Source organism: Perca flavescens, chromosome 2, assembly GCF_004354835.1.
Source record: "Perca flavescens isolate YP-PL-M2 chromosome 2, PFLA_1.0, whole genome shotgun sequence".
NCBI lineage: Eukaryota > Metazoa > Chordata > Actinopteri > Perciformes > Percidae > Perca > Perca flavescens.
Genome location: NC_041332.1, coordinates 35,976,766 through 36,001,826, shown reverse-complemented (window position 1 = coordinate 36,001,826; position 25,061 = coordinate 35,976,766). Strand labels below are relative to the sequence as shown.

The window sequence follows — 25,061 nt, the reverse complement described above, 5'->3', positions numbered from 1 at the left end:
GAGCATAGACAATCACTTAGTCATGTCGTAGCTGGTTTTAATGTGTGTAATTGTGTGTAATTGTCAATGGAGAAATTGCATTGTATTTTTACTTCTGTGTGGACTAGCCAGACCCTCCTCAGCAGCGCTGTGGAGGAAGGTCTGGCAATGCGAGACTAGCGTATGACTGATGTTTGGAGAGCGAGGGAGAGATTAGTTGTTCTTCGGTATCTCAGTTTTGGTTCAGGTTCTCACCAGGGAGGGATTTGGATCCTGGCTTTTGTACCAGTCCTCGAGCTCTGATAACTTCCACCTCCAGCTGACCCTTTTTCTCCATCATACCGATCTGGATGTCGCCTGGGAAACACAGTAAAGTGAAAAGGTGATTAGTTTTAATAAGACAGGAAGCGAATGATGACAGTGTGTGCTGCAGAGCTGAAGGTCCTGGCAGTTGCAAAGATGAACATGAAAGATGAGTCTGAAAAAATAAACCACAATAATAGTAGTGACTAATAGCAGAGCTCATAAAGATATAACAGTAGGGATTTTTTATTAACACTGATCAGAGCTGTATATTGCATACTTGAAGGGTAAATACCATTCTTTTCAACCTGGACCCTATGGTCCTATGTTTCTGTGTCTAAGTGACTGATGGGAACAACAATCTTTCATTTCATTTCATTTATTTGTATAGCACAAGTAAACACAACAGAAGTTGACCACTGTGCTTCACATAACAAGAGTCAGGAAAGATAATAGAATAAAACATCCTTCATACAGCAGAAAACATAAATAAAAATAAGAATTTAGAGAAATGCACACTCCAAGAGATAAAACTTTAGTTTGAGTTTAAACTCATATAAAGAAGACAGCAATCTCAAGGAGACGGGGAGGCTATTCCACAGTCTAGGACCAACAACAGCGAAGGCACGTCCCCTCTTGACTTTAGACGCGAGCGTGGCTGGGACAGATTATTGTTGCTCGTGGACCGTAGACACCTACCAGGTACATTCAGATGTAACAGTTTGGATAAGTAAGCTGGTGCAAGACCATTCAAGGATTTAAAAACAAACAGCAGTATTTTCATATCAACTCTGTAATGCACCGGCAGCCAGTTAAGAGACAATAAAATAGGAGTGATATGTTCATGTTTGCGAACCCCAGTCAGGAATCTGGCAGCTGCATTTTGGACCATTTGAAGCCTTGTAATAGAGAACTGGGGCAGTCCCCAATCTTTGACATTGGTCCAGTATTAAGTGAGATCGCTGCAGTCAGCAGAAGCAAGCTACAATGTAAGTTAATAGGACAATAGTCCAGCTTGTATTTACCTTCACAGAACTGCTCGTTTTGCGACTGACAGACTCAGATTAATATTTTAGAATATCCTCATTATGGAAAGGATCCCTTCAGAGATAGACCTTTAAAACCTCTCTGAGACCTTTCTGTTTAACCAGAAACAGCTCTGAGGTCGCTAGCGCTAAACCCACCAGGCTCCATTTAAAAAAGCAATACTTTTAGCGTGTATAGAGCCAACATATTTTCACATGTATATCGGTAAACTATGTGTTTATTTCAACCAAAACTAGAGTTGTGATGGTTGGAAAGACTACCCAAAATCGCTTTACATAGTTTTATTTTGTTTCTGTCGACTTTGAATGAAGTATATCTTACGGAGTCTGGTGGGTTTAGCAAACGCAATTTTGCAGATATTTTTATGTTTAAAAAAAAGGATCTTACTCTTTAACAGAAAGTTTGACCTCCTTAGAAATCCTTTCCATAATGTTTTCAGACACTTAAATATTAATCTGAGTCTGTCAGTGGCAAAACAAACACTTCTGTGACGGTAAATACAAGCTGGACAGTTGCCCTGTTAACTTACATTGTAGCTTGTTTCGCTGACTGCTGACTGCCGACTGCAGCGATCTCTCTTAATACTGGACCAATGTCAAAGATTGTTGTTCCCATCAGTCACTTAGACACAGAAACATAGGAACATAGGGTCCAGGTTGAAAAACACTTTAATTTTTCATTATATTTATTATGTTATACTATATTATTATATTATATATGATAGTTCATGATACTATTACTACTAAGGCTGTCATAATTAACGGCATAATAAAGAGTTAACGCAAACATCTTTTAAAGGTGTAGTATGTTAATCCAATACCCTTTCTGTCAAATTCAGTGACTATCTCCTTGCGGTCACCTAGCTCTCTATTTTCTGTAAATATATGAGGTGTTCCGGTGGAAAACAAACAGAAAGGAACCCTGCAGAAACCTCCGTGATTTCAATGGAATGAAAACTGATGAGGGCTTATAGAATACATCTGTTTCAATGGATTTTGAAATTAAAAAGCTATTGAATTTCTAGGTTAAGGTTATGGTTATGGTTATGGTTATGGTTATGGTTATGGTTAGGGTTATGGTTAAGGGTTAGGGTTAGGTGCCTTGAAGTCAACGGTCGCAGCGCTGCCTGGAAGGAGACGTTGGGGACTTAAAGCACCATCGAGCATCATAGTACCTTTAAAATGACAATATATAACATACTATAATATACTATCTCATATACGATCCTCTATCATATTAGGGTACTGTATGTATATTGCTTGCCTTGTCATGTTGACTTTAGTTGCTCTTGTATAGTTTTTTATTTTTTATCTCTATTTCTATTTTCTTGTTATTCTCATTCTATTTGAATTCACTCAAATGTCCTCACTGGGGATCAAATTAAGGCCTATCTTATCTTATTTTACTGTAACTTCACAAAGACTAGAAATAATTCAGAAAATTGCTGAATAAATAACAATAATAATAAAATAAAATGAGAAATAAAATATAAGCGACATATGTAAATTTATGTAAAAGTAATATCCAATACATAGTATACGTACATGCAAGTGAATAGATCAATATAAATGATTAAAAAAAAGAAAAGTTAATTCATTATTAAAACATATATATGAACAAATACGACACATAAGAGAAAAACAAAAATACAAAAATGATTAAAAGGGAGGAGAGGAGTGTAATGAGTGTGTTACCTATGGCAGGAGTAGCCAGGGTTTGCCTTCCCACTAACTGAGCTGGGCCCAGGCCGTCCAGGAAGTCACTGAACTGACTGCTGGCACCCAGATTGACTCCAGAGAAGATCAAACTAACTCAGAAAACACATACAACATGAATTAGTTACGACAATAATCCCAGTCCATCCAGTCGGCATACTGTATGACAGGGGTCTTCAACGTCTTTTAGGCCAGGGACCCCTAAGCTGAAAGAGAGACCGAGTAGGGACCCCCTACCGCGTATATTGTATACAATTCAGTTGCATATTAAACTGCGCAGAATGGATGAAAGGGAAATGGATATTATTTATGCATCATGTTATAATGTTAAACATCCATCTGGAAGGCACAGTGACTCCTTAAGCTTAACTGTATGGCTACAGTAGTTACCTAAGCTTATCTTCAATGTGTAAATCATATTTTTCACAAATAGGCCAACTTATCTTTGCTATTAAAATGTTGCATTCATACTAATACATATTTTAAGACTTATTTTAATTTTTGAAATAAGACAATTTCAAAAAAATATAATTTTTTTTGTACATAATTTGGCGAACCCCCTGCACTAACTCTGAGGACCCCCTAGGGGTCCCGACCCCCTGTTGAAGATCTCTGCTCTATGACTTCAGAGCTCATGTTGCTGCCTTCAGGAGAACTCATTTGCTGCCACTCATTATTTACAGCATGAAAAACATCTCGAAAACCGGCCAAGCGAGCAAATCCATCACAGAAAACACCAGGCTGTAATTTGATTCAGTCAAAGTTTGTGTTCTATCATCGTCTCACTGAGCCCAATTTGTTTTTTTTGCAGCGTACTCATTACATTACACTCTGTTTACTGTCAGCCACTTGACACATACATGCAGAGATGGAAGTGTACGCCTGGATATAACCCCTGAGAACATGTTGGCATACAAACTTCACTGCCACATCCACATTAAGTCGGGTGGGACAGCAGCTACAGTAGCTTCAACAGTGTAACATTTGCAGTTTGAAACCATGGAAATAGAAAATATATAAAACATTGCAGTTAGAGCTGGGCGATACGGAGAAAATCAAATATCACAATATTTTTGACTAAATACCTCAATATCTATATTGCGGCGATATTGTAGGGTTGACTATTGGTGCTTTCACAAAATATTTTCACAATAAGATTTTAGATAAATAATCATCAGTACCATGGACATAATGACTACGTGGGTAACGGCAAATAATAGAACAGCTAGAACAGTCTGCTAAATTCAGCAACATACATCACTTTACTGTAATGCAGCCTTTAAAATGAGAAACACTTAAAAAATTTAAGAACATTCAAATTTAAACATCTAGCCTCATATATTGGTAACGATATTATATTGATATATTGCCCGGAACCTAATTGCAGCCTGAAAACACAGGTGGAAATGTAAAATAGAGACATTGACAGAAATAAATGGACCATCATTTGGCATTCTCCTTTAAGGGCGTTTCCACACCGATGTATGTCTCTAACTTTAGTGGCGGTTGGTTTGAATGTGGCTTTTGAACTTGACCGCAGTGTATTTCTGTGAGAGAAACATTGCAAGCTGCTACAGTTTGCATGCTCTGCCGCAGTTTGCAAAGCACACCTGACTACAGGGGGTTCCGCCATCCATTCCGACATACCCCCACTCCGACACTGACGTCTAACTGTCGGAGTTGCGGCACTTCCATTGTTTTCAAACGTCCCACCACTGCGACAATTTTTGTTTCCATTAGGGTTAGGGTTAGGGTTAGGGTTAAGGAATAGCAGCATGTCGGAATAGCGGCATGTCTTAATAGAAGCATGTCGGAGTGGCGGCACGTTGGACTGGCAGCATGTAACCGACTACAGGAGCCGTTTAGTTCCAACTTGTGGCGTACACCTGGTAGTCGGGTCGGATCGAGGTCGGATCGCGTATCCACCAGCGTATTCTCGGTCTGGTTGTTTTGGTCTGCACCGAGGGCCAGATATACGTACATTTGTGAAAGTAGCGTTATCAGCACCATGGCCAAAGCGTACGCTGTGATACTTCAGTTTACGTCGTATTTACAAAACCTGCAGTTCATCAGTGTCTTTCTCCGCCCACTATACCGCGCTGTAGCAAAGCGTTAAGTACTGGTGCTATGATACGGCTGAGTGCAGACTGCCATATTCCCACTGCTGATGCTATGACTGTTTGAAATGATCCTGATGCCAATATTTGTAATGTAGCGAGAAGTTTAACAACTGCTGGAATGGGATGTGAACGCTGAGTCGGAGATTCAATGTCATCTTTGATTTCTTCCAGTAACTGTAATGTTGCATGGCTGCTTAATCTGTAACGCTAAATAATTTCGTCTTCACTCAACTGAAAACGTGTGATCTTTGTGGCAAAAATCTTTTCCGCTCGTCTCCTTGGCCTATGTCTTCGTCTTGCTGGGATTACTGCCTCCATTTCACCAGGAGGCATACGCCAGGAAACCCGCTTGCGGCTGGTTTAAACCTGCTTTTAAGAGGTGGAGAACTTTCACCGCAAAATAGAGGCGCGCTGTCACAGGTGTTTTTTGTACATACCGCAGAATACATAATTAGGCGCACTTTACGCTTCCCCTCCCATGTCTTTATGGGAAACTCCCACTTTCCCCTTGACCTAACCGTGAATGCATATGCATGACACCGAAAAGCGCAATTTGCCTTTTTCAGTTCCCTTGACAGGCAGTCTGCTCTTTTACCTCAGTGCGGCCTGTTTGTACTGTATATACCTCGCCATGCTTTTACGTGTACATTGCAAAACAAATACGCCTGAAGTGGGCGCAAAAGCGTTAGTACATCTGGCCCTGAGTCTGATTGCTGTGTTTACACCTGCCCAAACAAACTGCACCGAGGGGGTAAACGCTCCAGGGTTCGATTCAACCGAACTAAACACGGCAGGTGTGAAAAGGCCCTGAGAGAGAAAGCAATGATAAAGGTTACGTAGATGTAGAGAGTGTGCAGATGGTTGATGGAAAGTCATCACAGCAGGAAGTGTGTGGTTTACTGACTTCCCCTCAGAGTTGCAGCTGTTCATGCTGCCATTGTTGGACTCTTTGCTGGGCTGGCGGCTCATGTTCCTGGTCAGCTCTACTGCCATGCCGGTCTCTGTGCTCCTTTGGATAGGTGCACCCTTCTCCTTCTTACTCTTCCCCTCTGGATGAAACGGGAGACACAGAAAACATCACAATGTTGTAGTCAGAGATGATGTTGAGATGATCTTTCCACCTTTATTTAACAAGACAAAATGTGGATATGTGCTCTCTCACTGTTTTTGTCCTGTCTGATGGCATTTTGGGCGTTGTTGGGCAACAATTCCATAACATTCTTTCAGCATATTGTAATTTTATTTATTTTGAGATTTGAGAGAAAACTAGACTTCCGCACTTCTCTTAGCTCTGTTTCCAGGCTTTAGAAACTCTAGCCTGTGATTGGAGACTTTGGACATTTACAGGTCATTTCAGAAACGGGGTGCTGTTCTACATTGCATTGGCTGTTCTACAAATGCAGAGTCACATTCACGTCCCTTCAAGGGTAAAGCCTGATTCAATGGCAGAAAAGCCTGCAGAAAAAGTTGCTGCACTGCAAAGCAACCTAAAACAACCTAAAAAAACTTATCAAAAAGAGTCTGACAATAAACGCAATCAAATACGTGTCAATATCGGCGAGGCGTTTCAGAGCTGATGGAAAATATTGCTAATAGTTTAGCCTTCTGCCAACAGTAGCCAAAGGCCCACGGCTGCAACTAACACAAGTTTATGTTTATGTAGCTTCAGAGCCTCGAATCACAGTCGGTAAAGTTTGCAAGGACAACAGAATGGTAATTTTCATAGAATTGTTTTTAGATGTCAGCATCAGGATCACAATTGCGATCGGGACGATTGAAATACTCGTACAGGTTACTGTATTAGCATTTTGATATTCCCATGCCCATGCTCGTCTGGTGGGAGGGGCTTAGAACAGAGAGGGGTGAGCTGTAGGGGGAGGGCTGTATTTTTAAATTCTGGCAGTTGTTTTTTTTTGGCCTTTTCCAGAGAACAAGTTAATCAAGTTACTTTTTTGAAATCAAGTTACTTTTTTGAAATTTAGGTAAATACGACTTTTCTTGCCAATAATTTGATGAAAAGATCAATTGGCCCTCAATTGTCTTTTATTTATTATTTTATGCTTAACTAAGTCAGCCGAAAAGGTTTTACAAAGGGTTTTATTCAGAACAGAAAACCACAGAGGATTAAGAGAACGATTTTCTTTTGACCCTTGTTGTGGTTAGGAAACAAGAAATCCTGACTTTTAGTCACTAGTATGGGTCCAGCTGGAATGCCAGATCCTACATTTCCCATAATGCAACTAAAAAGCACCTTTTGTGACACCCTCTCTGCCTTGTAACAAATACCCATGTCCTTCAAACTTCACACCCCCTCCGGTTTGTGACACAGCCTTTCTGGTATAAATGTGTACTCTCAAACAGAAGATATTATGGGTTATATCGTTTTCACAGGTTAAATAGTACCCCAACCCAATTACCAGTAAACTGAACTTCATGTGTTAAACCTTAGCTGCCCCACAAAATGCTTCATTTAGAAAATAGCAAATCAAAGATTAAGAAAAGATTCCCTTGAACCCATGTTGTGGTTAGGAAACAACAAACATTACAGAGAAACGGACCAGCTCCCAGAGCACATTTATCAATGAGCTAAAGCCTTTTTCATACAGTATCAAACAATTCACTGGGGGAACGAAAAAGTAGAACATTACAGGACAGCCTACAGATGCGGTTAGGGACTCGGTGATCTCTCTTTCTAAAGCACGGCCAAAGTCTCCCCCCATGTCCTGCTGAATCTGGTAATCAGTAGTAAACAGGAAATTGTTGGGCAGAAAAACAACCCAAACAACCGTGTGTGGCATCTTGGATGGCGGGGGACGACCTTCTGACTAAAAAATATTGGCATATATGGTGCAAAGAGAGAAAATGTAGCTACGTCATTGAGCCTGCCGTCATGCCTTGTATATGCTGCGCATGAGATGTAGTTGTACATCTAGCAGGTGAGGTGGTCAACAGTACAACCTACCATACAATGTTAAGTAGTAATTATCTTTTAACCACACTAAAATCCCAAAGTTAAAAAACTCAAACACAAGTCTCCCTTACCTGCGTTTGCTCTCATCTATCATGAAGAGGAAATTAAGGTTTATCTCTGCACTGTCTCTACTTCCTCTCGCTCCTGTCTACATCAGGCAGAGAGGGGAAGAGCACCCCCCCCCCCCCCCCTCCTCCTCCTCCTCCTCTCCCTTAGGCTTTATGTTCTCTAATAGCTTTTTATGTCCACTACAAAGAAGGAGAAGGACAGTGTTTGGCTTTCATCATGCGTCTTACACCCCCCCCCTGTGGTAAAAGTGCATGCTGGACTCAGACTCTGTTGTGTGCCTTGGAGCTGAGCTGCGAGGGGCTCTCAGCAGGCCACCATGTTCTAAAACTCTCCCAGACATATTCTTTTGTTATTTGTCTTTTATAAAGGGCGCTGGGACAGCAGAGGTTTGTTTTTGTACAGAACAAAAGGGCACTTGCAACCCGTGGTTCTTCGGGACAGTCTGCTCCTTAGGACAAATCTTCTGCATGTGTAAGGGTTGTTTCTATGTGAAACACGGTCTCATATTTTAGTGCAGTACTTCAAACGTTGTGTTGTCCACAGGTCAAATTTCACCCGCATTCAAAGTTTTTTTTTTATATCAGAAATATTGGTTTCTTTCAACCAAATTGCCCAAACATAACATGGGTGCATGGACGTGCTTCGCAGGTAAAAATGAATGATTACTTTCATTGCACTTAGGGTGTTTTATTCCATTTTATAGCATTTGAAAAACAATGTTTAAAACAGTATCCAGACTAAACTTTGACATATACCGGTCTGCGATCCACTCAACTATTAGTCAAAATAATTTATAATTTCTGCTTTTGTTTAACTCAAAGGTTAGGTGTAATGTCATATAAATGAGGTTTATTGACTATGAATTAAAAATAAGCTTTAAAATGTGACAAAAAGCGGCAAAGCATCGGAAAAAGCATAAAAAACGTTGTGGGGGAAAAAGCGTAAAAAAAAAAGAAGGTACATTTTCAATTTCGACTGGAATGCATGTAGCATGGTGTTCGTGCTGGGCCTTTGATTGTGTTTTGGGGAGGAGTGATCCAGGCCAACTAAAGGTATGTGAAGCTCTGTGATAAGTTACAGTAACATTTTGCAACCTGCCTAATCCAAAATCAACCTGCTTCCAGACAACACTCATCATAATGGTGCTAAGTAACGCTCCATGGTGAGGGTGTGCATACATCAGCCATCACCATTTTTCCTCCGGCACCTGTAAACCTTCACGGATATGAAATCTCTGCTCTGGGTGCCATGTAGAAAATGACCAAACGTATTCAAATATATCTGATTTAGTATGGCCCTTCCATTAAAGCTATAATGCGTAGTTTATGTCTCCCCCATGAGGAATTCTAAGTAATGACAACAAAACTGTCAACACGTCCACATGATACAAGTCTTCCATCACGTACCACCCGGACCCCTCTTCCACACAGTTGCTAGTAGCCAAGTCATTATCTTCGCTTGAGTTTCTGGGCGCGAAAGTAGCCAGACGCCACAATCCAACCCGTTCTCACTCTGAACTCGTAAAATACAGACGTTTAGACAGTGGCTGTCAGCGTCTGAAGCGATGCAAAAAGCGCCCTTCAGCGTGTTTGTAGAAGGCACCAGGGAGAGCAGCAGCTCCACGGGGTTTGAAGATGGCGTAGCACTAAGAGCGACTACGGTAGCGAGTAGTATGAAAGGCCGAAAAGCTGCATAGGGAGGTTGGTTGGGGGGTGGATGGGTCAAACAACACAGGACTTTCACCCATGCTGTTCTTCTTTTCCTAAACCCAACCGTCCCGTATTGTTTTCCTAGATCCAACTATCCCGTTCTTCTTTTCCTAAACCCAACCCGTCCCGTTCTTCTTTTCCTAAACCCAACTGTCCTGTTCTTCTTTTCCTAAACCCAACTGTCCCGTTCTTCTTTTCCTAAACCCAACTGTCCCGTTCTTCTTTTCCTAAACCCAACCCGTCCCGTTCTTCTTTTCCTAAACCCAACTGTCCGTTCTTCCCCCATGTCATGGAAACGTAAGCCCACCCACGACCTTTTCCTTCCTTTCCCTTTACCTAACTGCGTCAAAAGTGACGCGCGTTTAGATAAGCACATTTAGAGATGATGCTAAAGGAGACTTTAACAACGCCAGACAATAACAACGCCAAAGGCACCTGACCAAGCGTCTGTATTATACCAGATGGAAGTGAGAATCTGTTGCACAATCTTCTGAACATAGCCATACTGAGAGTTATGTGGAGTCTTAATTAGCTTTGTATCAACTCATTTGTCAATTGCTTGAATGTAAAGGACATTCAATTATATAAAAAGTTACACACTAATGCTTTAAGTTGGGGGGACTCAAAAGAAACACATAAAAAAAGAGATATCCTCACATATATGACACAACAGCAACCTTGTCCCTGCAGATGAGACAGCTAGCAGTTGCCTTAAATTAACATCAGCTGCCCAACTCTTTGGTCTGTGCTATGGGTCAATCTTTCTTTTAAGGTTAGAAAGGACATTTTGGGAGCGCCTTTGTGGCCAAGGGGTTGAGGCGCTGACCGTTAACTGCACCGTCCGCAGTTCGCATCTGGCATTCTTATGCTATTTATCAGCAGCCTTGCTAAAAAACAAGAGAGACATTTTAAAGTGTGCAGGCCAGACTTAAAGGTGACCTATTATATAGCATTTTTTAAAGTTCATGCTTGTATTTTGTGTTTGTACTAGAACATGTTTACATGCTTTAATCTTCAAAAAACACTATCTTTCTCATACTGCTTTCATATGGACTTGTGGCTTCTAAAGGGGCATAAACCTTAGTGTCACAATCGCAGAGCTCGTGGTAATCTACCTTGGATGGTCCTTATGGATAAAAATGAATGGGATTTCAACCCATTCTCACTCCCAACTCGTAAAATCCGGATGCTTGGTCAGTGTCTCTCAGCGTCTGATACGACACAATAAGCAACCCTCAGCGTCTGTATGGAACGTACCGAGCAGAGCAGCAGCTCCGCGGTGCGTGAAGAGCCACAACGGTAGCGAGTAGTAGCTATATAAGACTGAAATTCCATGCAGGGGAGGCTGGCTGGGGTGGCTGATCGGTCAAACTACACGGGACTTTCACCCAGGAGACCGGGGTTCGTGCTCTGTCCTTGTTCCCCCGTGTCATGGAAATGTACCTTTTATAAGCCCACCCACGATCTTTTCCTAAACCTAACTGCGTCTAAAGTGACGCCAATAGTCCTCGAGCCAGCACAGTTTAGATAAAGCTCTTACACATATGACGCTAAAGGAGACTTTTACAGTCAATAACAACACCAAAGGCACCTGACCAAGCGTGTAAATCATCACTGAGACTAGTAAAGGTCAAAGTATCTGCTGAGATGTCCTCGCAGTATCGTGAACATTTACCTTTTATTCCAATAAATGAAGTATTTGACAAGTACATGATAATATTTAGCATCTGTCCTATTTTTTAGGGAAGAGATTTGTCACATTCATGTCACACATAACTAGTGGGATATACAGTCACCACTGGCTATGTCAGGGTTGCCATGGCAACTCACCAGGGCCACTGATCTGTGAAGTGCTGCGGCTGCGACGGTTGCCGACAATGGCCACCACCCGCGCACTGAGGCTGGAGCGTCTCTTCTTGCTGCCGCCACCCACCGTGCCCAGAGCGGTGTCTGATTGGCTGCCGTCGGTGCGCTCCTGGGTGTAGATCTCGCCACTCACACTGGAGCTCTTCAGCATGCTGCGGCCCGCCGATCGCAGCTGCCGACTGGAGAGAGAAGACACTGAGTGACATTGTGGTCTGATATAATGGAGCAGGGATGTTATAATGGGCTATGTACCCCCCTCTATACTGTACCTTTATATACAGAGTTGTTGACAAGAAGCAGTAGATGATGATAATTGTAACATTTCAAACTGACTTGAAAAATGTATGTTTAAAGGAGACCTGTTATTTACCGTTTTCAGGTTCTTCCTTGTATTCTTTCATTGTTTCAACTAGAACACGTTTACATGCTCTAAAAAACACTTTATTGTTCTCATACTGCCCATGGCTGCTGCACCTATATTCCCCCTCTGTCTGAGAAAGTAAACTCTGATTGGTCAGTTTTTCCTGATCTCCGGAGTCTCAGCATCTGTGCTCTGCTGTCGCAGCCTCTGTACAGTCCGTACTGAGTATATAGCAGCGATAAAGTCTTCTAAACCAGATATTACACGACCGGACAAGTTCCAGCGGGAATAGAAAATAGAAACCCGGCTCAGGTATGACACGATACGGAGTAGAAAAAACTGTTGAAACCGGAGCATTCAGAACAGTGGGAAATCTGAGGTTTGGGCTCACAGGGATTTCTTTTAAATACGTTTACCTCATTATTTGAAGCTTTGGCCACGTTTAACATGAACATCCCACATTGTAACATTATACTAGATATGACAGGAAATACAGAAAAGCCTAATAGGTGTCCATTAATCACACAACGTGTGCATTTAATAACAGAGTATACACCTGGGATCCCAAAGAAGGGAAATGATGATGACAGACAAGGGACATATCCTATCAAATGACTCAAACACAAACATTAGTGTTTTGTGGTTTGATGTAAAATAATTGTGCTGTCATTAGGGCTACGACTCTCTAGAGATGATATTTAGTTCTAAAGAGAGCATCCTGGTTGTGGTTAAATGTTCTAGCAGTCCAAAGTTGATGATCATTATCATGTATTCAAGTTCATTCTTCTCAAACAAGCCAGTCCACGTGGACAGAAGCTGCCAATGGCGGGATGCTGCCTCCTAGGGGTTCGGAGGAGCTGACGCATGTCCATCCCCTCAGAGGGGGTCAAAGTGCTGCAGGAGAGCCCAGCTATGCTGCCCCTATCACCCAGAGCCCCCGCTCCCAGTGGGCCCCTGAAAGCCAAAGTCCTGTGGCCCAGGGGATCCAGTGAGCGACTGGGAAGGGGGAGGCTGGTTTGAGGCCTTTCCACCGCCCCCTGCAGGGGGGTTAAGGAAGGGCGTGCAGCAGAGGGAGGGGATGGGAGGGGAGGATCCGGGTCTGCAGGACGGAGGGGGTCCCGGCAGTCACAACACAGGATGCATGCAAGGAGGGGTCGCAGGGATCTGAGACATGTACAGGGGATTGCACAAACATACATATGCACAGAAAACAAGGGTCAAATGTAACAAAAAATGCCAAAAAATAGTGTACAAAATGCGTAAAATGTGAAATGTGTGTAACATATACAAAAATTATCAGTTGTAGAATATTTGTTGTTGGACTGCAACTAAACTAATGCCCAGCAATATTTTGTCATTTAAAAAAATGTAAAGATATCAGCAAGAAAAAGTACCTTTTGTGGGGTTTTATTCTGAAAAGGTCAACCTTTTGAAATCCCATTTTCACCCAACGGCAAGTGATTCTAAGTATATTATGCAAACAAATACAACGATTACAATGATTTAAGTAAAAAAGCTGACGTGAGCATCGTCCAGTGAATTATATGAAATTGACAAGGAGCAGTGTATCAGACAGAAAAGGCATTTCAAGCAGGCGGGATTTAAGGGTGAAGAACATAGGGAACCGAAGAACACGTAAGAAGGGTCACAGTGTCAATGCCACCTCTGTTTCCATTCATCTGTATGTTCTCAGTCACTTCCATAACCTATCACCAAACTGGCCTGAAGCAGATGGGAGCGTATCCACTGCATACAGATATTAATATCCCACTCTGAGGGAGAACTAACCTGAGGGCAGCCGTCCTTGTACATCCTTGGATTATTAAATCCTTCCCCCTGTCTCTCTAAAAACTGACCTCCTGTCTGAATTACTGTAGAGAGAAAGCACATTACAGGCCTTCTGAAACTGAAGCTTTTTTTAATTTTAAATTCAAATTTGCATTTTACTGTTCACTGATCCCGTTACTGTATGTTTGAGTGTCCACATACTTTTGGCCATATGTTTGTGATAGTGCTTGTTTTTTCAAATTAATGTTCAATAAAGAAGAAAATCTCTTTTTTTCTGTCAAACAAGTCCCCACTGTCTCTTTCACTCTGTCTCTGTCTCTCTCTCTCTGTCTCCCTCTCTCTCTTTCACTCTGTCTCTCTCTCTGTCCTGCTCCCTATGTCTCTCTCTCTCTGTGTTCCTCCCTGTCTCCCTCTCTCTTTCACTCTGTTGCTCTCTCTGTCCTGCTCCTTCTGTCTCTGTCTCTCTCTCTCTCTCTCTCTCTCTCTCTCTCTCTGTATTCCTCCCTGTCTCCCTCTCTCTTTCTCTCTCTCTCTCTCTTTCTCTCTCTCTGTTCATCCCTGTCTCTCTCTCTCTTCACTCTGTCTCTCTCTCTCTCTGTCCTGCTCCCTCTGTCTCTTTCTCTGTGTTCCTCCCTGTCTCCCTCTCTCTTTCACTCTGTTGCTCTCTCTGTCCTGCTCCTTCTGTCTCTGTCTTTCTCTCTCTCTCTCTCTCTGTTCATCCCTGTCTTCCTCTCTCTCTTCACTCTGTCTCTCTCTCTCTGTCCTGCTCCCTCTCTCTCTCTCTGTCTGTCTCAAATTTCAAATTGCTTTATTGGCATGGATGTCAGAAAAAAAATATTGCCAAAGCATCAAGGATAATACAATTCAATAATAATTAGATGAGAAAAAATACATACATATAATTCATTGAGTAAACTAAAATATCTCTCTCTCCCTCTCTCTGTCTCTCGCTTTCCCACATACTCTCTGTCCCTCTCTCTCACCTCCGACTCTAGAAAGTGTGCCAAAGGCCGTGGGGCTGTGCTTTTCTAACGCTCCGTTTGGATTGATCTGTGGTGAAGCCATAAAGACGGGGGCGGCTCTCTCTCCTCGTCCCAGACTCCATACATTAGCCAGCTAATAAGCTGCACTCCATCACCTCTGGGCCAGCTGAGGACTGCTGGGATAGGCTCATTTGTCCCTGTCAGCGCACTGCTACTGGTCAGGGGTGTGTGTGTTTGTGTGGGAGTGTGTGTGTGTGTGCGCGCGTTTGTGTGTGTGTGCACACAGAAAGAGAACAGGAGTTTTTATTTGTATCTACCCTTTTGATTTCTTTATAGATTTTTTCTGCAAATGTTTAGTTTAGGTTTAATTTCATTTTGAATTGGTTGGTTTTACATTTGTTAGCGTTGCATTGTTAGCGATCTTTTGCTTTAAAAAAAAAATGTATTCATTTATTGATATATTCCTCAAAAAATGTTTAATGCTGCAAGAAAAGCTATCAAGCTGAAAATAATTCATGCAGTTTTAAAATAAAGTATTTTTTATTCATAAGAAAAGTTTATTTAATTTGATCTTAATTAAGTCGTGTTAACATTTTTATTTCAGAAATGCTGTTTAACATCTAATGTATATGGCCATTCAGAGTTCCACCTTCATCAAGCCGGGGGACTTTTGGGAGAGTAAAATCAGTGGTTAAAATGAAATGGTTGTATGGTTCAAGTTAAAAACACCTGCATCCTACAGTTTCCATAATGCAAAATGATTGCATACAATGCAATACAAGTTGGAGCTGACCTCTGACCTCCCTTGGAGGATGCAAGCAAAAAAATAAATAGATAATTGCTGCCATTAAAAAACTTCCGTCGAGTTTTTGGGGATTTAGGGATTCTATCTTGTGAGAAGTGAACTGGTTGTACAGTAAGACAATGGATGGTCTGCCATCATCTGTGAATTCCCCATTTGGGATCTCTGGCTCTTTACCTGGACTCCCTGGTGTCTCCGGCTACAGTGTGTCTCCTGCGGTTCAACTCGGCAGAGAAACGTCTCTTTCCTGTCGACCTCCTCCTCTCCTCCTCTCCATTCACCCCCCATGAGATCCTCCTGTCTTTTTTCTCCTCCTCTAATGACTTGGATCTGAGTTCAGTTTGTTTGGATTTTCACCATTCAGTGTTTGTTTTTATGTGTGTGTGTGTGTGTGTGTGTGTGTGTGTGTGTGTGTGTGTGTGTGTGAGGAGAGAGGAGATGCAGGAGGACAGAAACATGCAGCATGCATAATTAAAACAGAAAGACACACATTGTGATTAGCATGCATATAAAACAGGGCCGGCCCGTGGCAAAGGCAGTATAGGCAAATGGAAAAAGAAACTTAGGCTACGTTCACACCGCAAGTCTTAATGCTTAATTTGGATTTTTTGCTCAGATCAGATTTTTTGGGGGGGGCTATTAACATGACCTTTTAAAATGTGGCCTATATCAGATTCCAGTGTGAACTGTTTGCGGTTTCGAACTGACCCGCATGCCCAAAAGACCAATAACAATGACACTAAAGTTAGGGAGGTTATGGAGGAAGTATTTTCTTTTCAAAATGTTTGTGTAATGGCAGCCATTAATGAGCAGGTGCTGAGGAGGAGACGGTTACGGTATGATCCTTCTAGTTTTGATTGAATTGAAATATCTCCCCATACACTAATTAGGTCTAACACCTCCCTCTACCTCCATTAACTTGCTCCATCACTGTCAAGTTTTTAATGTTACTGTCTGTGTCCAGGGCTAACTGCTGCCAGTGCATAATTGTGAGACATGTCGATGTAGATTGACGTAAAAGTCGCATCAAATCCTCCTTGGTTGTTCACACTGCGGCCGCATTGAAAAAAATCTGGTTCTGATTCAGGACCACATATGGCCTGAATCTGATTTGAGTGTTCACACTACTCGTGAAGAAGTCTGACCTGGTCACTTGACCCCAAGAGAAAAGATTTGGGCCACTTTTGCCTGCAGTCTGAACGTAGCCAAAGACGCCGAAGAAAAAACTAAACAAAAACAAAAACAGCTGAAATTTTGCCTAGGGCACCAAGTTGGTTGGGGCCAGCTCTGACATAAGATACAACAACCAATCACCCAAACATTTAAAAACTGACTGTATGTGGACGGATGACTGAAATCCACAGAAGCTTTAACATCTAAACTGAACACCTGACCAGTAGCTAATGACGACTGACCTGAGTCGTCCTCCGGGGCGTTCTGATTGGATGGACATGTAGCTGGTGCTACTGAGGCGAGAGGCACTGCTGGCACGGGAGAGGGCCGACACGTCGCTCATATCGCTGTCGGACGATCTGGCCGACATGTTGTCGCTGCTTCGCCTCTGTTCTGCGTACATCTAGGGGCAGAAACGAATGGGCAGGGGGTGGGAGAGAAATGAGGATTGAGCTCAAAATTATGATGAAAAATAGACATACAGTATATCATTTATCAAGCACAGGAGGAGGAGGAGGAGGAGGAGGAGGAGGAGGAGGAGGAGGGGATCCGAAGCAGGACTGGAAAAGGTTTAGATGCTGACCTCCCGTTTGGTCTTGAGGTCCGTCTCTGGGTCGTGGGAGGCTGAAGGCCGGTAGGAATGTACTTTCATCTGCAGCTGCCGGGCTCGCTCCTCTACTGCGAGGGCTGAGACAAAGGAAAACATGTTCAAATGGGGAAAATAATTAACAAACAAATAAATAAATCACAAAAGAGATTTATCCTGCATGCCGGCCCCACCGACTGGGGCACCTGGTTGTGCTGGTTATGGGCGTTTGCGGGGCGACTATTGCTCACCTCCCGGGAGCCCTCCCTAGTGCCCCCTCCACCCCTTTTTTATCACTACTATTATTATTATTATTATTATTATTGAAATATTTTTTTAAGTTTAGTATCCAAATTACTGTAGTCATTTACATTGACTAAAATTATAATTAGTAAGTACTATGCCTTATTTTCTTCTCTTTATTTAACCAATTGAACCTATGTATTGTTATTTTTTATTTGTATCTTCTTCTCTTCTACATCTTTCACCGTCTTCCCCTCCCAATCCCAATAATTCTATAATTCAACTTAATTCTTCAGTGTGACTGTCTGTTTTTTGTACCACTATGACCCCTATGTTTTGTGTCCCTTGTCATTGTTTGATGTTGTTATTTATTAATATCAATAAAAAAAAATAACAAAAGAAAGATATAGAGAAAGAAAACCAGGAAAAAGGAATCATATACAGCAGTTTGTTCCCAATAAGAGAGACTACAGGGAGTATCTTGTAGATGCAGGATCTGGTTTCTGACACTAGATGGAGCATGATGTGCACTGATGGCACACAAGTGCCCTCGTGACGAATGCTACAGTAGGAGAGTCAGACACAAATGGTTACAATCAACCTGGGAACAAATATAATTAGCTTCTGAGTTGTGTTTGGGAGGATAATCTGTCTATCTACACCTGTGATTGACGGTACATTAAGATTCTCTACATTAAACGCCGCCCATCTGGCAGCTATAGCGAGCAATGCATATTCTTTTTAAATGCTGTTTGACTCAGGACAACTGTTAAGAGTTTGGGGTTTTGGTTGTGAGGCCCATGTATTACTGTTGCATGAGTAAAGAACTATCAAATGATATTTCTGTGGATACAGATTTGCCTCTTCCATCGTTCCAAATGTTACCTTGAGCTCACAGCCTCATGAGCAGCAGTTAGCACTAATGTTTAAACTAAATTTGTCTTTGCACGCTGTACCTATTTCGGAGGTGTGTGTGTTTGTGTCTCTACCAGAAGAACTAAATGTAATTTGGCATTATAATGTGCTAACTAGTGTCGCTTTGCCAGACCTTCCTCCACAGCGCTGCAAAGGAGGGTCTGGCTAGTCCACACAGCATTCAGGGATGGTAGAAAAACGTGCTCTGGTTTATTGGCATTTCTTTAAACCAATCACAATCATCTTGGGCGGTGCTAAGTGCCGGACAGAGAAATGGTGCCTCTGCAAAATAGTCTCAGGGAAGGAACTTGTTTTGGTGGAACATGTGTACGTTCAACAGTAGTTTTAGTCGTGCAACAGAAAACTCAGATTGGACAGATAGTCTAGCTAGCTGTCTGGATTTACCCTGCAGAGATCTGAGGAGCAGTTAACCATAGTCCTCACAAATCTACTGGATATTAGAATGACAGAGGAAGGGGACGGACATCTGGCCGAAAATGAGGGACGTCCGGGGGAATTTCCAGCGGCACCAGAACAATCCCAGAAATAAAGGTTGTCAATATAGACTATGTGCTTTAGAGTTTAGATTCTCTAAAAATCAGATCATTTTCCGCAGCTATCCTTGGGCCGGGCCCTTGATCAAGTATTTGTGTTTTTTTAATCATGACTTTATTAGCCTAATTGGGTGGGGAGAAGGCTATGCCTCTCCGGCTTCTCCCGGAGCTCTGGGTCGATGTCCTGCACTGACTTGAGTGGGAGGTAAACTGGGCTACATCGTGTCTCCCCCTCTGCAGCACTGTTGTTGGCCAGTGCGTCAGCATGCAGACCGTGGAGAAGGACAGTATTAATTAGGTGATCGAGACCAGAAAGTCTCCTATATGGTTCCAGGGCTTTGATTGTGTTGCTGCCTTGATCTGTTACCCACACTATTCGTCAGAGGGAGACAGGGTCGAGTTTTTTTTTTACGTTTCTTCATTCGGATCCATTTGCCATCCCTTACATTCTGAATAAACAAACAACGCAGTTTACATGCTTCGTCCTTGTTGCATTATTCATACTCGGAATTGTAGTTGAGAACGTCAGTTATAACGGCCCAGGTATAAACAAATTGTCCGGTTGAAATCGGGCTCGGGGTAATAAATCCAGTTAATGTGCCGGGCCGGGCCAGGCTCGGACACAACATGCACGGGCTCGGGTAGGGTCGGGCTTGATTTTTTGGGTCCGATCTAAGCTCTAATGTGCTTACATGACCCACCACCCACGATGATTCGGCAATCAAACGTCCATCCTCTCAGACAACATACCTTGTTCTATACTGCTGCTTTTTGCGGGGAGCTGAGGCAGCTGCCTGCCCCTGCGACCTGATGAGGGAGTCCCCGTTGGAGAGGAGGGGCTGCCATGAGGGTGTGCTCTGACAGACAGGAACATAAAGCACATCAAAAACACGTTATTAGAACCGCGTTCATCACTGTAGTGAAATGAATCCCGACACTGAATCACAGGGACAATAAAGTGATGGCAAGTATTAAGGGTCAAAGGTGATGTTAGGAGAGAAATGGATCAGAATTAGCAGTAAAGGAGCAGGAGAATTAAAGGAAGTGGCACTGAGTGTGTTTACAGACAGTATGCACAGTATCTCTGTATAGATCCCTGTTACTATATCACAGTGTTGAGATGGTAGATTTATACAATAAACTTTACTATCCACAGCTTTGTACCTGATTGTACCTTGAATTTAGTACACCTTGTAGTACCTTGAATTTTGTATACATACACCATTGTTGAACAGTACAAGATATATATACGCCCACCTCGGGTAACTACGGAAGCCCTGTAAGGCAAAGTGAAAAAAAAAAAACTTTGGCCATGGATATTGTCTCGTATTTAAATATTTAATTCTTAATTAGGCTGTTTTGAGGGCGAGAAAGTCGTGCTGAAGCGCTTAGTGGAATATACAAAGGGAATTGAAAGTTTAGCCAAATGCAGCATAAACACAAGGTTTTACCTCCTTAGTTAACAACAAATGTCTACTGTAAAACACAAAGGCGCCGACTCGGGTTAAACAGTGTAGGTATGCGATGTATATGAAATCATATTGTGAGGAGACTTCGTGTTGTAAACTCAACTGCTGAGACGAACCAGACTCTTTTTTTTTTTCTTTACCAGCGGTCCACATGGCTAATTAATATATTTACTCAGGTGACATTTACATGAATATTAATTAGCCACGTGAACCGCCTCAAAAAGCAGCTTAGTTTACAAGAATTTGCTGACTAAGACAAAGAGTTTGACTAAATATCAGACAACTTTCGTTTTAGCATGTTTGTAGCAATTTGCTTTTTGTACTGTGTAACACAGCAGCAGCAGCAGCAGCAGCAGCGGATGAGAGCAGACTGAAATATCAGTGTTCTACATGTTTGTGAGTAACAAGCCAAAATATTGACTTGTTACTCACAAAGGTAGGCTATAGAATTTTCTTTTCCTACCTTGCCTTTCGGGGCTTCCGTAGCTAACATGGCACTGTTGTTGTTAAAGTAATTTTTTGGAATTAAATTTAACATTATTTTGGCTTCTTGAGATATGACATTTGCAGTATATGTGGTTTTTGCGCATACTGTTTTACCACACTCAGTGTGACATAGAGGACACCAGCACAGAGGGGAGTGGAGGCGTAGTGCTGGCAGTAGCATGCACCTGTCTAGCTGTGGCGAGTTTAGGCACGACCCGGCCAAGGCTGTCTGGCCAAAGGGCCTCAACGGGCCCCCTCTCCCCCTACTGCCCCTCAGGATAGAGGTGGGCTGGATACGACTGCCATCAGCAAATAAAAAGAAATGAAAATATAAATCCTTATAAATACAGCAAAATGAAATCAAATGATAATAATGCAACATATGTTACTCATTTTGGGGCTCTGAGAATAATGCTACTTCTTTTTTAGACTATTTTTTTTTTCAAATTTTCAGGTGAAAGAAACATAGATAAACTCACAAAGACATAACTCCAAATCCCTTCCCTGACCCACCCACTTACAAACAGAGGTGGACCCTACTCAAAAGGAGTAAAATAAATTAATAAATAAAACAAATAAAGAAAAGAGAGGCAATGTGAAGAGACAATATAGCTTGTCCTGATGACCAGTGGCATATTGATTCAGGTTTGGTCTGCTATATGAGTCAGCAAAGTACCCATAGGCCAAACAGAGGTGCCAAATCTCGAGCAAGATGTTATATTCATTTCTAAGAGCATACGTGATGCTTTCAAGTGGAATACATGTTCTCATTTCATTTCATAAAGCCATCTAGCAATGGGGAGATGGGAATCTGACTTCCATGGGATGGCTATGCACTTACTGGCAATGCAGAGGGATACTGTAAGAAACTTCTTTTGTAGATTTCTTAAATGTGCATTACTGGTTGTAAAGTTCCCTAACAAGCATATTTGTGGATTTAGTGGGAAGGTAAATCCAGTGAGCTTTGTCATAATGTCACTAAAGTCATGCCAGAATGTAGTAAGTCTTGAACATGATCAAGTGCAATGTAAGAACAAGCCTTCCCCTATACCACCATCTAAAACCCATGTTGGATTGTAATGCTATTTTGACTGTGCAGAGGGCCGTAATGAAAAGAGTACAATCATCCATTTCATACAGCCGGTGCACTCTGCAGCAGCATACAGTACAGGGACTATATCTTCAGTGCAGTGGCCAAGCTGAGCAAAATATAGTCATTATGTCATAGATGTTGTTTCTTAAGTTAAATGTTACTAGGCTATTTAACCACATTTAAACTACATTTAACCAAACAGCAAAACAATACAAACGTCTCTTACATCAGACAGTATGAATAAGTGGCTGCTGTGCAATCAATTGTATGGCTGCACAGTTATCGAAAAAAATCATAATCACAATTATTTTGGTCAACATTGAAATCACTATTATTTAACACGATTACTCATCGACTTTTTGAAAAATTTTGCATTTATTGAACCAAAAAAAAAACGTCAAACAGTTAAACAAATCAACAGTGAAAACACCTTCAACTGTGAAATCCCCCTTCATACTTTTCCTTTTTTTTCCATTTTGAACACAAGACAAAATAAGCGTTTACTCGCTAAACGTAATGTGCAAATTAATTGTTTTTCTTGATTACATTAATTTTTGCGATTGTTAGGAGCCGATATCGGGATCAAAATTCAATTAAATTGCACAGCCTTCATTAATTGAATCACTCTCTTTTACATTCAGTGCTTAGTCTACGTGTGCACAGGAAGGCCTACTTAAAACACAAACTCTGGTTTGACTCAAGTGTTTGACCCCCAATCTTAGAGCAGATCCTCCGGAGCAGAGGAGCCAGTCTAGCTTTAAGATGAACAGAGAGACAACTGTGCCATGCACTGATTCTATGCTGCAGAACATTCTGTAATTTTGATTGGAAAAATAATTACAGGATCTGTTTGTTTGCTCCAAATGACCTCAGTCTCCTAAGAAAGTAAATGTTGTTGCACTTGCAATGGATATAACCTATATGTGCACTCCAAGATAAAGCAGCGTCCCCATAGATGCCTAAAACATATATAAGAGGAAACTGCATTTGTGTATCATGCAACAGTAAAGGTGGGTGTCCATATACGCATTGTTTTCACGGATGGGATCCCCCCGCTTCCCAGCATTGCACGCTAGTGAGCTCGCCACCAGTTTCTCTTCACTGTCTCCACCCTCCTACAACCGCGATGGCTGTAGCTAATTAGACGAACGCGACGCGTGGGTCTGTCTGCTCCCGAATTTCTAAACCGACCATAATGGCGGCTCGTACGGCACGATCTCGTATTTTACGAAAATAGTCCAGCGAAACGTGTTTCTGTAAACATTTTAAGCGAGAAATAGGCCACGCAGTTGATGAATCTGTTTTCATTTCAGATCGACAAAGGTCAGTTTAAAAGATTTTCGCCAGCCGATGAAGTTGGCTGGATACAACTTTATGCAAATGAGGAGAGGGCGACTCGACGCCCCGCTTCTCCAAAGTCCCCGCGACACTACCACAATGCATTGCGCGGCTGCTCCCATAGAAATGAATGGGAAGTGGGGAAAGGATGCTGAGAATGGACACGCACCATAACAGGTGCAGGAGGATAAAGTTTACCAAAACTAAAAATGTTCTTGTGTCTTCTATGGATTAATAATTAGTGAAGCACTGCACTGAGCTGTCCGTACAATACTGATGAATACTAGGATAATCTTGTGTTGAATGCATTTGAATGTTTAAGGCTTGTCTAAATGATTTGATATCAGGTGTTTTTATGTTACAACTGCATGTTCAGTGCTATGATTCCGCTTATATGCAAACTGGAAAATGTCCAGTAAGTGGTCAAAAATGAATGCAGAAGATAACCCTTATAAAACCACAAATCAACACCATAATATGTTAAAGGAACACGCCGACTTATTGGGACTTTGTCTTATTCACCGTACCCCCCAGAGCACATGTGTCAAACACAAGGCCCGCGGGCCAAATCCGGCCAGTTACAGATTTAGATCATTTTGAGTTCACAATACATTTTGGCCCGCCTAGTTGTGCGCAAAACCAAAAACACAGGAAAGTGTTTTTTAAACTGCAGTTACCTGACATTCAAAGCAGAATTTGGCAGATTTGCTGACTCTGAGACTTAGAAATTCCCCCAGAAGAAGCAGAGAGAGTTTTCATATTCAGGCTGTGAAACAGGTTGTTGTTAAAAAAAAAGGTATCCTTGTTTTTCTTGATTTGCTAAATTCTACAATGGCTAAGGAAATCTTTTGATTACTTTTGTAGGGCTTCATGTCAACAAAAATGTGACAAAATGCGTACAAAAATGTCGGAAAAAGCAACAAATTTACAAAAAGGTGACAAATGTCTGAGAAAGCCAAAATGTTTTTAAAAAGCAACACGCAGTAACAAAAGCATGTCAATAAACCCTCCATGTCTGGCCCATGGTGTGATTCTCTTTTTCCAATGTGGCCCTCTGGGAAAATGAGTTTGACACCCCTGCCCCAGAGTAATGCCGCGTTCTATTTACCTCGGAACTCGGAAGCCAGAACTGGGAATGACGTCATTCCCAAATTGAATGCATTCTATTTAAAAGTCGGATTTTCATTGTTTTCATTAACTCTAGCCCGGTTAGCTATTGTTAGCAACCAGTTGATAACAACGCATTACGGCATTTTTTGTGCATGCAAAAAGCGTAACAACATGTCCACAGATAGAAGTTGGACATGCCTGTGTGAACGACTGATTTAGTGACACAAATAAGACAGAAGTGCTTATAACTTTATGTTACTGCAGCTTTCACAACCGTTGATACAGGGGGCAGCCATGTTGGATTTTGAACTCTGGCTACTGTGAGGTTGTACGAGTTCCGAGCTCGTAAATACGAGGTCAGGGGGCGTGTTTCCGACTTTG

General features: G+C 41.9%; 1 protein-coding gene across 1 annotated transcript in view; it reads right to left on the bottom strand.

Moving 5' to 3' along the window:
* The window catches only part of rims1b (regulating synaptic membrane exocytosis 1b), a 106,280-nt gene that overhangs the window by 3,913 nt on the left and 77,306 nt on the right, over nucleotides 1–25,061 (bottom strand). The window contains exons 21-30 of the mRNA XM_028589848.1: nucleotides 21,325–21,438; nucleotides 19,935–20,041; nucleotides 17,470–17,573; nucleotides 17,129–17,289; nucleotides 15,891–16,043; nucleotides 12,978–13,304; nucleotides 11,744–11,958; nucleotides 6,069–6,213; nucleotides 3,024–3,136; nucleotides 235–336 (exon numbers count right to left, since the gene is read on the bottom strand). Coding sequence (XP_028445649.1) covers nucleotides 235–336; nucleotides 3,024–3,136; nucleotides 6,069–6,213; nucleotides 11,744–11,958; nucleotides 12,978–13,304; nucleotides 15,891–16,043; nucleotides 17,129–17,289; nucleotides 17,470–17,573; nucleotides 19,935–20,041; nucleotides 21,325–21,438 — 1,541 coding nt within the window. The remainder of the gene's footprint in view (nucleotides 1–234; nucleotides 337–3,023; nucleotides 3,137–6,068; nucleotides 6,214–11,743; nucleotides 11,959–12,977; nucleotides 13,305–15,890; nucleotides 16,044–17,128; nucleotides 17,290–17,469; nucleotides 17,574–19,934; nucleotides 20,042–21,324; nucleotides 21,439–25,061) is intronic.